Source organism: Histoplasma capsulatum, genomic scaffold, assembly GCF_000149585.1.
Source record: "Histoplasma capsulatum NAm1 scaffold_9 genomic scaffold, whole genome shotgun sequence".
In the NCBI taxonomy this organism is placed as follows: Eukaryota; Fungi; Ascomycota; class Eurotiomycetes; order Onygenales; family Ajellomycetaceae; genus Histoplasma; species Histoplasma mississippiense.
This window is the reverse complement of record NW_001813974.1, coordinates 238,661-252,198: the sequence shown is the minus strand read 5'-3', so window position 1 is coordinate 252,198 and position 13,538 is coordinate 238,661. Positions and strand designations below refer to the sequence as shown.

Sequence of the window (13,538 nt, the reverse complement as noted above, 5' to 3'; positions counted from 1 at the left end):
TCTCCATTCAGTCAGCGCACAAACCGAGTCTCTTCGACAAGAATGGTGAGGAACTGTACGACAACCGTGTCCTCCGGTGTCTCGTGATCTCGCCCGCTGGCCGGCCGATCTATGACTACAAATCACCGTTGGAGCTTCTCACGGCGCTGCGTGATGCAATAAAGGCGCACCGGTCTCTTTACCTGGATGGGAACATCCTTCATCGGGATATTTCGGAGAACAACATAATAATCACCGATCCAGACAAGGCGGATGGCTACTCTGGCATGCTGATTGATCTGGATCTTGCCAAAGAAGTTGGAAGTGGGCGAAGCGGCGCGCGGCACCAGACTGGCACAATGGAGTTCATGGCAATCGAGGTGCTGCTGAATATCGACCATACCTATCGGCATGATCTTGAGTCTTTTTTCTACGTGCTTATCTGGCAGTGCGCCCGCCACGGTTGGGAAAAATTAATGCAATTGCAGAAGTTATATCAGTTACGGGTCTGGTCAGACGATAGTATGCTAAACAAATGGTGCATGGAAAGTCATGAGAAAAACCTCAATCAAGGTGAATTTGAGCGCATCTTAACGAATGATTTTTCTCCACCGAAAGACAGTATGCTGAAGGAGTGGTATAATGGAACTTATAAAAAAATTGCAAGAATCAAGCGAACCGATATGGGTGCAGATGGGCTTGAGGATATTTTGACTGAGTTTCCTCCAGCATTTGAGTTTGCTAAACCACTTTGCAGAGCTATACGAGACATTCTTTTCCCGTACGGGGACAGAGGAATTATCGTTGGCACCCCGCAAGATCCGAAGCGTTTATATAATCCTGTTATCAAGGTATATGATGATGCGATCGCCAAAATCAAATCTTGAGTGTGATGAATCGGGCAAATATATCTCTTCACGCCAAATATGTAGCTACTCAACAATCCCTATACATCAATGAAAACAGCATAGGAGTGATTACTTGCTCCTTCTACAAGAACAGAAGGCGGATGTTGTGGATCTACTAATTGAGAATTTTGGGGATGACAGAAGTTACATAGTGAAGAGAGTGTTAGTGGGTACTACGGCTACCCTATCACGTGCCCCCCCGCGGGAGTTCACTATTGTGTCGGCATTTTCTCATAATGTGCGTTAAAAAGCTCCTAGAAACCAACAATGCCTTGGGCCTCCGGCCACCTCTAGTTAGTTGTTCAAACTTATTGGCTGCAGGTGTAATGAATAGCGATGTTCGCGCAACTCCTCCAGGAGACATAGAATATTTGCTGGGGTCCATATTTCACCCTTAAAGTAGATCATGTAGCTGATTTAGTAAGCTGTTAGGAAGTGGAGTGGACCTAATTAGAGAACTGGACACGTTAAACGGTATGCATTCAGCAGGCTAATATAAATGATACTTATTCGCCAGAATATTTCAAATCTCTGTCCAGCGTTTCAAGTTTCAAAATATACCCGGAAGTAAGATAATCCGTTCCGTTCACTTTGTTTACCACGTTTGCTCCATGTCGCTTTCCGATGTGTAATTAAGCACGTACAGCATTGTAGGGAGATTACTATAAGATTATGCCTTTAAAATGGATCCGACAATACGAGAATTGTTGGCTGAACTCGAGCGAGAAAGAGCTGAACGTGAGCGAGAAAGAGCCGAACTTGATCGAAAGACAATGGCGTCAAGACGCGGAAGCTGAGGTGAGAAGCGAAAGAAGGCGACGTGAAGAAGAGCAATGACGACGTGAAGAAGCAGAAGCTTTGGCTGCGAGCTCGGAGTCATCAACACTGCCTCTGTTTTTACGTGCCTGCCATGAATTGTTAGTCGCGATCGAGATCGTGACAGACCCTACTCGAACAACTCAGGGCGCGGTAACGAGACCGACAAATCGGAGGGTTCCATCTCGCATCACGTTGTGGGACACATTCACTGAGGAGCAAATGAAGGTGTGGCACAAGCTCGATCAGCATCCTCATTTCTTGACAGAAAAGCTCTTCCCCTCCCTACATCAGCTCGACTACGTCCGCCAACTTATCAGCCCAATTTCCTCAGAGTGGGATCTTCGGTACTATGAACGGGAAACGGTAGAAAATCAAGTGCGGGCCATAATAGACCGAATATATGAGAATGATGAGCTTAAGAGGGCATTCGGCTTGCGCGGATCGATTACCTTTGAAAGCCATGCTAACCTTGGGCTTTCAACGCGGGCGGCTGATATGAACCCGGGTGATCAGCAGTCGTCCGTTGAACCCATGGTTAGGACTGAATCAAGTACCGGAAAGAGAATAGGCAAGAAGAATAAAACAAAGAAAAAAGAGACCCCGATGGTCACGGGAGGACAGGCAGATCGATTCTGCATCTATCGCCAGGATGGCGATGAGCACATCCCAGCGCTCGCGATCGAGTACAAGGCGCCCCACAAGCTCACTCGGGATGAAATCGTGGGAGGGCTGGCTCAGGACATTCATCCTTCCAAAGAAGTAATTGGTAAGGACTCAGATGATTCTGATTTCTGCTCGAAGCGGTTAGTCGCTGCCGTCATCACACAGTTGTTCTCCTACATGGTTGCTAAGGGAGTCCGGTACGGCTATGTGTGCACCGGAGAAGCCTTTATCTTTCTACGCATTCTCGACGATCCGTCATCCGTCATGTGTTCCGTCTGTACTCCCAGCCTAGATGTTGAAGAAATCAACGATGACAGTCTGCATTTAACTGCCGTCGCTCAGGTACTAGCATTTACCTTAAGAGCTCTAGTGTCCCCTCCTGCCCCGCAAGAATGGTATGATGCCGTCGCGGAACTTGGCATCTGGCCGGTTGAATACTCGGATATCCTCGAGCAAACACCTCCAACCGCTCGACAAAAGCATGCCTCACCTCTGTATCGGGGCCGACGCCCTTCCAATCTTCCTCCTTTTCAGATGACATTACGACCCAGATGCCGGCCACACACAGATATTGTACCTCGATCAAGAAGCCCTTCCCCCTCAACGTCTCCGCCTCCATCTCCGTTGTCGCCATCCGCACGCCGTGGACGAACCGTAAACGCTCGAGCCCGCTCTAACCCGGATCAAAAATCGGGTAAGAAAGGGCAATCCAGCGAAGACAGCGGTGCGAATTGGATAGACCATGCTGCTGAACCACCAAAGATCAAAAGCCAACTTTACTGTTCCCAGCAGTGCTTGCTGGCCCTACGAGACGATGGTCCGCTCGACACCTCCTGCCCGAACTATCTAGCTCACCTTAAGCGACGGATCCAGCCAGCGGAGTTTCGCGCTCTTATCCGAGAGCAGCTCTCCAGGGACCGTGGCCCGGATGCCAACTGTCGCCCTCTCTACAAGAAGGGAAGTTGTGGGGCAGCTTTTAAAATCCATCTTTTGTCGCATGGCTACACTCTACTCGCAAAGGGCGTCGAACGCAACAATTTACGCAAACTCGAACATGAAAACAAAGTATACCATAGGCTTCACGATATTCAAGGCAACCACATTCCGGTTTGCCTCGGGATTGTTGTGCTTGACCCAAAATACCCGTATTACTATGACGAGGGAGTTTATACCCATATGCTCCTTTTGAGCTGGGCGGGAAAGTCCATCTCGGAAATTATGAAATCGGATGATTCGGCATGCGTGATTGAGATGGCATCACAGTGTGTTCAAGCGATTCACCTTGCAGGTGTACTGCACGGTGATGTCGAGCCACGAAATATTTTATGGAATAAGGACTGCAATCGCCCTATGCTTGTAGATTTTGAACGAGCTGAGATGCGAAATGCGCTATCTGCTATATCACCGAACCTCGGGCTAAAGAGGAAAAGGCTTGGGAAGAAGATATCTACCTTTTCTAAAGAACTTTCAAAAGCTCAGATCAGCCTGGAGCGCTGTAGGGAATTGCTCTGTCGGAATTCCGCCTCAAAGTTCAAGGAATAGCGCCATGGAACTCAGTTGGAAAACTATGCACGAAGAGCCGCTACAATAATGATTATTATCACGTGGAACAACCCCCCTTCAAGGCTCGGTGCTGACGCGCGGTTTCCTGGAGGGAACGTTACATATATTTTCTATTTGCGATTGCGTAAATGCTTTGATACACCGTGGCCTGCAATCTGAAATCGTGGCTTGGCGTTGCAAGCGCCGCAACAAAACGACCGATCGCTCGAAATAACCTTTTGACACCATATGCCGTATTCTTGAAGATGAACAATGGAAACCTGAGGAGAGCCTCTCAGAGATCCTTGCACACCAAGCTGATAACTCCAAACTGGATGGAACATATCTTCCGGTCCTAGATCGTCTTTTGACGCATCAAGTTGGGGCGAAGAAAAAACGGCTGGCTGAAGAATATCGCAAGGTTCTTGGAACCATCATCATGCTGGAGAGCCCACTCTCTGTTGTTTCGCTTTCAGTTCTTACTGAAATCCCGAAGGAATCAATTAACCTCAGACTCAGCTCGCTTCATTCGGTCCTGAGCATACCAACAGATGATACTAAACCTGTCAGACTATTTCATCTGTCATTCCGAGACTTCCTACTCAACCCGGACACGCGCGATAAGAGTCAATTGTGGATTGATGAAAAAGAGATGCAGAAAATCCTCGCTGTACAATGCCTAAAGGTCATGTGCTGCAGTTTGAGGAAGAATATCTGTAAGTTACCAGGTGATGGTACACAACGCAGTGAGGTTGATATACATTCTATTGATCATCACCTGCCGCCGGAATTGCAATATGCCTGCCATTATTGGGCACAGCACCTGATACAGAGTCAGAACCCAGTCACTGAGTTGGATAAGGCCTTTTTATTCCTTGAAGTGCATTTTCTGTACTGGATGGAAGCAATAAGTGTTCTGGGTCTTATATCTGAAGTTGTGGGAGTAATCAAGAGATTGCAGTCAGTCATTCAAGTAAGTTACTCAGGAAATCTCACTGCACTTATAAATACTGAATAATATAGGATGATAAACATTCTAAAGTATCAAAATTCCTTCATGATGCCAGGCGATTCGTTCTTAGAAACAGACAAATAGCCGATATTGCACCCCTTCAGCTTTATTCTTCAGGACTTATGTTTTCTCCGAGAAGCTCAACAATTAGAGGAATATTTAGTAATGAGCTGTCAAATTGGTGCCAGTTACCCAAAGTTGAGGATGTCTGGAGTGCAGAACTACAGACCCTGGAGGGCCATTCCGGTTGGGTTCAGTCTTTAGCCTTCTCACCAGATGGTCATTCCCATGGGGTTTGGTCAGAAACCAATATTAAATTATCTATACTAGAAGATCAGTGGATATGTCTTAGGGGTGAAAGGATATTGTGGCTTCCTCAGGAGTATCGCCCCAAGTGCTTGGCATTAAATAATGGAATTCTTGCTTTTGGTCATGCATCTGGAAGAGTTTCCTTTATCTCATATTTTATTTGACCAGTGTACACTAAAACACTATACACTCTTATATATATTCTAATCTATTTCCAAAACGAGGGCCTGGGAAGGCCGGGGATTTTATTTTTCCTGTCTCATTAGTAGAATACATGAGATATTCTACTGGCTTGTATAGTCAAAGCCTTAGGGTCAACTTGCGTGCATGTCTTTCCCTCATAGTAATCTTCGCTTGGTGCTGGTTCTCGTTATCACGACTGGCCCTAATCCATTCTGGGTCAAAATCCTTCCGTCCCAGCTCGTCCTCCATTACACAAAACTGAGGGTCAATGCAGGTGGAGTTACCTCCCTTTATATAGATAGATTCAATTTCTCAATTACACTCGTTTAACTGTACATTCCAAATGGCAAAACTCAACCGTCTGGTTCTACCTAGTAGCTCTTAATAACACCAACGACAACCTGGCGACACGTTCCGCAGGTTTTATCAATGGGGGGGGGCGCGCATTCCGGGCAATACCGATGTCCACACAGAAGGGTCCGCCACCCTGACGGGATGGTATACCAGATCTGGCATCGACATTGATGCTTCAGCTCACGGACTTCGGTCTCAAGCTTGTCAACGAGCTCGTTCTTCCTAGTCATTTCCGTATGCAGGTTCTGCACTTCTTCCTCCAGTGCCTCTCTCCGCGCATGCTCCGCCTTGAAAATGTTATGGATTTCCTGGTTCGCGGTTTCCTATCTCAATATCAGTCAAGAAGGAGTCCCGCCATGAGCCCTACAGGAGGATTCTTACCAATACCGTTTCAAGGTTGGACATTTTACGTCTTTTCGGTGGCTGCCACATTTCGGAGGGTGCCGGGTCGTCAAATTGAGCCTCATACCATTGGATAGCTGTAGCCTGTGTGGGGTCTCTTTCTTCGCAGCTTTCGCGCTGGGGGGTGGCGTTCATCAATCTCCGAATCTGAACTGATGACGACAGTGTGATAAAGCCAGTCGTGGGGACTATCAGCTGACGCCATGATTGAAAGATGGTGGTGCCCTGGACAAACAGAGAGGAGGGATGAAGAGCACCGCTGGGGGGAAATCGGTCCTTTTATGTTCGCTCGGTCGTCCTCGAGTACGCAAGGCCCTCTCAGTGGTTGGTGTCTGGCGGTGGTGTAGGATGAGAAGTGGAGAAGGAAATGGAAGAGAGACGGATCCACATTCTGGCAAATGGGTCGAGATAATTAAGGAAGAAGGAGAACGGAAGGACTTGCCCAGGAAGAATCATGTTTTCAGGGAGAGCAATCGAGGATAGAAATGGGACACCGGGGAAGGAGACCGAAGATCTCGATGAGGTTTCCCCTAACGGGTGGGACGATGTCACCGGCGCATTCATCGATACTCGCACCCCGCAGACCTGGGCATTTTCAGGATGATCACCTCCGGCATCACAAAGCCTCAATGCAGGTCGCGCCTCGGATATTGCTGCATGTTGGTGTTTTCGCTTAGAGTCGAGACATCCATGGGCTCGAGCACAGAGGCGAAACCAGGCGCACTATTTGACTGGCAAACATGGTTGGGTGAAGTTCGGCCGTCCTGATGCATGCCACCCCCGTGCTCCTTGCCCACGGGCTTAGCGGTTTGTCGATTCGACTTCCTGGCGTGTGGCCAGGGGCAAAAAGGGGGGTTGGTTAGGTTGACTGGCTGATATTCACTGGACGAGAGCCCATGTTGGCATGGAGGTGGTGGCCAGGAGCACTTCTGCGTTGGTCCACCCCATCAATGCAACATTCCCCGGTTCGGCGGCTTCTTCGGTCTGGATGATTGGCGATCTACGCGAGACGCATCTCAGCTACTATTTTTCCTACCCTCCTCGATTAGCCTCGACCTATTTTGTTCGCAGGCGGGGGCCATAACATTTGAGTGCTGGTAAGCATTATTTCCATATCTAGTGGGCTTTATTGCTGACCGTTTAGCAAGGGACATCGAGAATGAGTACAAGGAGCGTAGGTTAGGGGAATGTGATTATTACCGACTATGTACATCGGCGAATCAAAACGAACTACTCATTTGTGGTGCTGATAGGATATAAGGCCATATGGTTACTTCTCGGTTCAATATCGTGGCGGCATTTTTTCATAATGTGCATCAAAAAGCTTCTGGAAACCAACAATACCTGTGGACTGCGGCCACCTCCAGATATTTAGTGTTCAAACTTATTCCCCCTTTTTCATGAGACATAGAATATTTGCTGGGGCCTATATTTCATCCTTGTAGTGATCATTTAGCGATTTAGTAAGCCGTCTAAGAAGTGGAGTGGACATAATTCGCCACCAACAAGAGCAATCATTAATTCTATTTAGTATCAATCAGAGCTATCCTATCATCATACACCTCAATGATAGGATCATATAACTTTTTTGGGCCTTGCGGCGTTCCAACAATCTCGTAAGTACCTCGTATGATTTTCCAGGAAATCAATCTCTTCTCAGTCAAAGATGCTATATTAAAAGACAAAACAAAGAGCAATTTACGCTATCAATACACAAAATCTTTACTAGTTTACAGCATCTGAGTTATATTGTGCATCTTGAAGCGTTTTAATCATGTTCCGGGGTAGGTTGAAATTCGGTTTTTTCCACCGTCCGCCGTCTGGAAAGACAAGGCGCCGTAACCGGTTAACGCAAGGGATCAGGGATTGATAGTATGGGGTGAAATTATCCTTTAAAATCCTGAGAAAGTCACCTTCATCACTAACCACCCCTTTCTTCTCATCAGCCAGTTTTTCAGTGCTCACATAATTCCACTCCTCAAAACGCTCGACAATCCTTCCCTTCCCTGGGGCATCGTAGTGAATGCATATCCAGAACAGGACCCAGAAGAACGACTCCAGATCATGCATGAAACAATGCTTTTCGCCGTACAAGACACCGATGGCCATGAACGCCCTGGTGCCCGTCTTGCCCCGCGCGCCGGAAGACCCGTCCCGTTGCGTCTTGATGGCCAGGTCAAGGTCGATCAGAAAGGCAGGCCATGAAGGGTTGTCCTTGTCCTCGTTCACCATCAGGTTCCGGGGGGAAACGTCACATTGGATGAGGCCAGCCTCATCGTGGAGCGACATGTATCCTTCAATACAGCCGGCCAGCCCAGTGAGAAGTGTAGACTTCGAGCTACTCTCATAGATTGGTTTCCCACAATCCCGGACAACGATGCGGCGGTGAACTCGATTGCGTCGGGTAGAGCCGCCGGCAGATTTGGACGGAGAACTTGACTGGGTACGTTTACTTGGGGGAGGAGGAAATGCTGTGTCCACGCAGTCAGAGGATCGTTTCTGGCCGGTGCTGCTGCCCTGGCGCTTTTGTCCCCTTTGAGACCTACTACGCTGCACTGTCGCCTTAAAGCCACCCCTCTCATCTTGCGAAATCGGAATACTGAGGCCCTTTCGGATAGCTAAGACATCATCATCCTTGTCGTCAATGCGAACGGTCTCGTGGTGATAATACCTCGCAACATTCTTGACCCCCTTCGCCATCGCCTCTCGCAGCAACTCTCCTTCCTCAGTGCGTTCCGGATACTGCCAGGAGTCCTTGACAACCAGCGGCGTCCGTGATTTGTCTGTCTCACAATATGCCTTCCAGCAGGTTGTGGCTCGCCCGGCAACACAGCATGCTCGTCCAACAATCCCATCGATAATCAGCCGTTCCTTCGTACCGTTCTTTTCAATCTCGATATAGCGTTCGGTCCCGGTCGCGATGATGGTGGGATCAAACCCAAGTTGCTTCCGGCTCATCAAGAGGAATCCAAGGATAACAGACACAAATTGAAGGCCGTCCTGGTTGATGTTGAATTCCTCCGACGCGATCCCGCCCAGACGGTCAAAGTTCCACAGTCGTAGGAACGGCCCGCAGAGGGTGAACCCGAGCACGAAACGACGGGTGTCCTGCGCAGCAAGGATCTCTCGCGCATACCTGCCAAGATCAAACCATGCACCGGATTTCCGGTCGTATTTCGGGTCGTTTTTCAGCTCCCCTGGCACCAGGATCTGCGACCAGTGACATCTGGAGTCCTCTGTGGCCGTCAGATCATCGACAAAGCCGACATCGAGCTTTCTCTCCGCGACGGACCCTTGTAGTGGCTGGCTTGGCTGTGCGAGAGGTCTGCGGTCGATTTTCCAGGACGGCTCTTGTGCTTCGGCTAATCGTACGAGCTCCGCGATGATGTTAGCCAGCCATTTCAGAACATCTCTTTCTGCTGCAAGTTCAGGCCAGCCCTTCCAGCCCTCGTCTTCACAGTAAAGGGGGCTGTCTCCCTTCTCGCACTCCTCCAACACCGCTTGTGAAACTGCAGTGAGATGTGGAATGTCTCCAAAGTACGCGTCAAAGAATCTAGGGATGTCGACGTGTATCTCCCCAAGTTCCTCCTTCAGCACATTGTCAACGTGCTTTCGATATTCTGTAGAATTGACGAAGCTGCTAGTGTTGCGCAGCCAGGGCGTCTGTTGGATTGATGATGTAGGATGAGGAGGAGGGGGGGGGGTGCCTCGCGAGACGGCGCCAACAAGACCAAAGACGGCGTTCCAGACATCGAAGTTCCAGGTTTCGACGTTCTGGGATTCAGTCGGTGACCTTTGAATAACCAGGTTCACTAGGGGTCGGTAGTCGTCGTACCTGAAGTTTCCTTTTGCCTTTCGGAGGCGCTCGAATAATTGTGCTAGATCAGACGCCACATCCCCGGTACTCATTCGCGAGCGAAGGCTATAAGCTGCATCCTCTCCCTGTAAAGCAGAGAGGAGTTTTGAAATCGCATTTCGATAGAGTTGGTCAAGGCTCTCATCAGCGCCATCGTAGGAAATTAGACGCGACTCATAGATTTCTTCAGCTTCCTGAAGCACGCCTCGTAAACGATCGACCGAGTCGGTTAGAAGATGGTTCTTGATAATGTTGCGATCTTCTTGTGAAAGTTCCGCCATTTTAACGGTATAAAAGACCGTTGTGTTGGTGCGAGGTTAATTAGAAGTCGGGGAGAAAAGTTCGGTTGGTAAGTTACGTGATGAAAGCAAACACGGGAACAAAAATGCAGAATGCTTAGGAAGTTATGATGTGTGATACTCGCGAGAGAAGATAGCTAGCTGGGAACAGATGATATATAGGATTTATGGTCAAAGGGTTGATCCGGCTTGGCTTTGATACAGAACGCGAATGTGGGAACGGATAGAGCCGCCAGGAACCAAGATTAATCCTATTTGATCGCGACGGAATGGTAATAAGCGCGAACAAAATAAGGTGATGGATAGAGGAAGCCCGGCTATTCCCATTTAGGATTAATATAAGCGGATCTTCAGATTACGTAACGAATCATTCTTCTGTTTCAGCAAGGAGGAGCAAACCCTTCATGTATCCTCTTTGATCCTTTCCAACATTAGTGTACTGGGCATGTTTTGTTTAATCGACCCTCAAAGCTTAGAGGAAGATTTGCGATGATATCGCAATCGTGGTCCGAAAGCTCAGCCGTATATGACAAATGGGAAGCAAACACGGAACAAAAGTGCAGAATTGTTAGGAAGTTATGATGTATGATACCTGCGAGAGAAGATAGCTCGCTGGGAACAGATGCTGATATATATAATCAAAGGGAGGAATATGGTCAAAGGGTTGATCCGGCTTGGCTTTGATGCTCAACGCGAATGTGGGAACGGATAGAGCCGCCGAACAAGGAACCAGGCGAAGATTAATCCTATTTGCTCGCGACGGAAGGTAATAAGCGAGAACAAAATATTGAAATCGTATTTTGAGGAGGTCGGCTATTCCCGTCGCGTGGGAGATGTGGTAAGAGCGTGCTGACTGCCAGGGAAGAACGCATCAGGTATTAGTAATCACTGTACTTACGCAGTAGGCCTCACTCACTCTTTTTCGTTGCTGTCTAAAAACAAGGCTAGTATAAACTATTAAAATGAAATATCATGTGCTGTGACTGTGGCGACTGAAGTTAAACTGGATTACGGTATTTTGTACAATTGTTTCCTGGTGATGATGATTTTTGTATCGGAGGGACAAGCGCATGTCGAATGATGTGTTTTTTACATTTCCAAATCCCAAACTGCTGTCAAAAAAGCGTTGCAAAATGGTGGTGTGCATGTGGCTCTATCAAAAACATCAATTCGCGCTCTCGGACATCTCAAGGTCTACCTTCAATTGCGCCGTCCCTTCTTCACATACAACCTGCAAATCACATATCTGTTCCTCAATGTAAACCAGGCCTCGACGAAGCGCATTATCTTCCAATGCATGGCACAGTGTCCATGTGCACTCAATCTGCTTCAAACGTCCGTATACTTCCCAGAGGGAGGCTATCTGCGCTCTAAACTGATCCCGTTCCAGCGGTTCTAAATCCTTACTCAATGCCAATATCGTAAAACCGGCCAAGCTGGCAAACACCTTAGAAAGCTTGTCGAAATCCGTGAGAAAGTCTCGGAGATATTTTTGAATGTCATCAGTTGTCTCGGCGCGGATAAGACACTCAAGAGTTCGGCCTAGTTCGCTAATACGCTGCTCTATATCCTGCCTCATTCGCAGCACCGCGCGGAGAGATTCCTGATTAAGATAAGCACTCAGAAACAACTTATACGGACACGACTAACTTACCATGATGGAGCGAGCCCTCTGTAGGCTCTCCGGTTGCTATCAAATTATATTTAGCATAAGGGAAAGAAAGAAGGAAATTTGAGAGCGTATAACTTCGTCTTTGGAACAAGAGCAGAAGCACTTGTATTTATACTTCCCTTCGCTCCTGTAACTTCTCCAGACCATGCAAGCGACATATTTTCTCTCTGAACAATCAGAATATGGGGATTGAAATTGTACTTTGAGGAAGGCCGGCTATTCCCATTTAGAATTAAAGCAGGCCGAACAAATGTAATAAAATATTTTGGCTACTTAAAGGCACCAAACTGGATTACAGTATTCGCACAATTGTTTCCTGGTGTGCCTGGGTGTTGGAGTAGATAAAGCTATAACCTATCAAAATAAAATAAAGTGTAGAAATCCCTGCCTTAGAGAGCCTTGTAATCCGGTGAACTGTTATCAACCATTAGATAGGGATAAAAAAGCTACATCAAAAAGTGAAGTACCAAAACTTTAGTGGCGGGATTTTGGGAGCGGATCAATATTTTCCCGGAGTAATACATTAAGCTGAGGTAGCCAGGTCTAGGTTATTTTATATGTTAGGCCTAGTAGCCATACCACGTGTTTTGAACTCGCGTATGGAAAATAATCATGTTGCGCTCGATCTCTTTTGGGATTTTAATTTTTTTTAAGCTAAGTTTCTCTTGTAACACTTGAAGCTTAGAAAGAAATCCAGGTGTAAAAATGAATGGTGTAGGCTGTCTTGCTTCTGCCCGTTCAAGTCTTTAACATCGTTGAATTGGCAGGGGGAAGTTCGCATTATGTAACAATGAGGTGGGGCTGCCCGGCAGCCGCCTTTATCGGGCATAAAGTTCAATCTTACCCCTCCATGATTCAAAAAGATATTTGACTGCGCCCTGCTCCTTGCAATGATAGAATTAAAGAGGTAAGTCAAAGGCTTCGCATGCATTATTCAGAGAAAATACCATTTCCATGCTAATCAGTTCGGGATAGTTGCAGCAAAAAGAAAGACACGTGCTATCTATCAACCATGTCGACACCACTCCCAAGTACAGACACAGAGTATGTTGACGAAAATCGCCGACGAGAATTTTTAGAATGGTTGAATACAGCAAAATCCGAACCCACGAAATATAAAGGTCTTTTTCATTACACCGACCCTGAGCTTCGCGATCGGCTAGACAAGTTGCTTGGTGACATTTATGAGCCGGTAATTTTCAGGAGCTTCATATAAGAGGAAAACGAGTAACAAGTGTTTAGGGATTTAAACGTTGGGTTCTTAAATTGGAAGGGCGCTGCTCTCTGGTGTCTCCTGAAGGTCATGGAGAGATGATCGTTCTCTCAGGGCAGCCTAAAATCGGGTCGGGGCCGGTCTTAACGGTTGGATCGATAAACAAGATCACAGATGCAGATGTGATTAGCCCTCCAATGCAGTGTGTGCATATTTACGCATACAAAAGAAAGGGGAATGACAATGCGCAGCCAGGTGGAGATTGAATGGTCTCGAAACAGTTATGTTGATGGATGTGTGAGGCTGTAATAATAGTTTCTGAAATAC

The 13,538-nt window shown here is 47.4% G+C and overlaps 4 protein-coding genes across 4 annotated transcripts in view; 1 reads left to right on the top strand and 3 right to left on the bottom strand.

The window, feature by feature from the left end:
* Window positions 1-3,911, top strand: part of HCAG_07548 (predicted protein) — a gene marked incomplete at both ends in the record, with an annotated part of 4,388 nt that extends 477 nt beyond the window's left edge. The window contains 6 exons of the mRNA XM_001537189.1: window positions 29-830; window positions 1,029-1,057; window positions 1,342-1,361; window positions 1,405-1,454; window positions 1,542-1,685; window positions 1,851-3,911. Coding sequence (XP_001537239.1) covers window positions 29-830; window positions 1,029-1,057; window positions 1,342-1,361; window positions 1,405-1,454; window positions 1,542-1,685; window positions 1,851-3,911 — 3,106 coding nt within the window. The remainder of the gene's footprint in view (window positions 1-28; window positions 831-1,028; window positions 1,058-1,341; window positions 1,362-1,404; window positions 1,455-1,541; window positions 1,686-1,850) is intronic.
* A 1,621-nt stretch (window positions 3,912-5,532) lies between these two features.
* Window positions 5,533-6,306, bottom strand: HCAG_07547 (predicted protein; the record flags this gene model as incomplete). Its single annotated transcript, XM_001537188.1, has 3 exons — window positions 5,533-5,703; window positions 5,811-6,092; window positions 6,151-6,306. 3 exons carry the CDS (start codon window positions 6,304-6,306, stop codon window positions 5,533-5,535), a joined length of 609 nt encoding a protein of 202 aa, XP_001537238.1.
* Window positions 6,307-7,896: 1,590 nt separating this feature from the next.
* HCAG_07546 (predicted protein) lies at window positions 7,897-10,308 on the bottom strand (the record flags this gene model as incomplete). Its single annotated transcript, XM_001537187.1, has 1 exon — window positions 7,897-10,308. The coding sequence occupies one exon, from the start codon at window positions 10,306-10,308 to the stop codon at window positions 7,897-7,899; it is 2,412 nt and encodes an 803-aa protein (XP_001537237.1).
* Window positions 10,309-11,491: 1,183 nt separating this feature from the next.
* HCAG_07545 (predicted protein) lies at window positions 11,492-12,850 on the bottom strand (the record flags this gene model as incomplete). The annotated part of the gene is made up of 4 exons (XM_001537186.1): window positions 11,492-11,929; window positions 11,981-12,016; window positions 12,466-12,541; window positions 12,843-12,850. The coding sequence occupies 4 exons, from the start codon at window positions 12,848-12,850 to the stop codon at window positions 11,492-11,494; spliced, it is 558 nt and encodes a 185-aa protein (XP_001537236.1).
* Window positions 12,851-13,538: the final 688 nt, after the last annotated feature.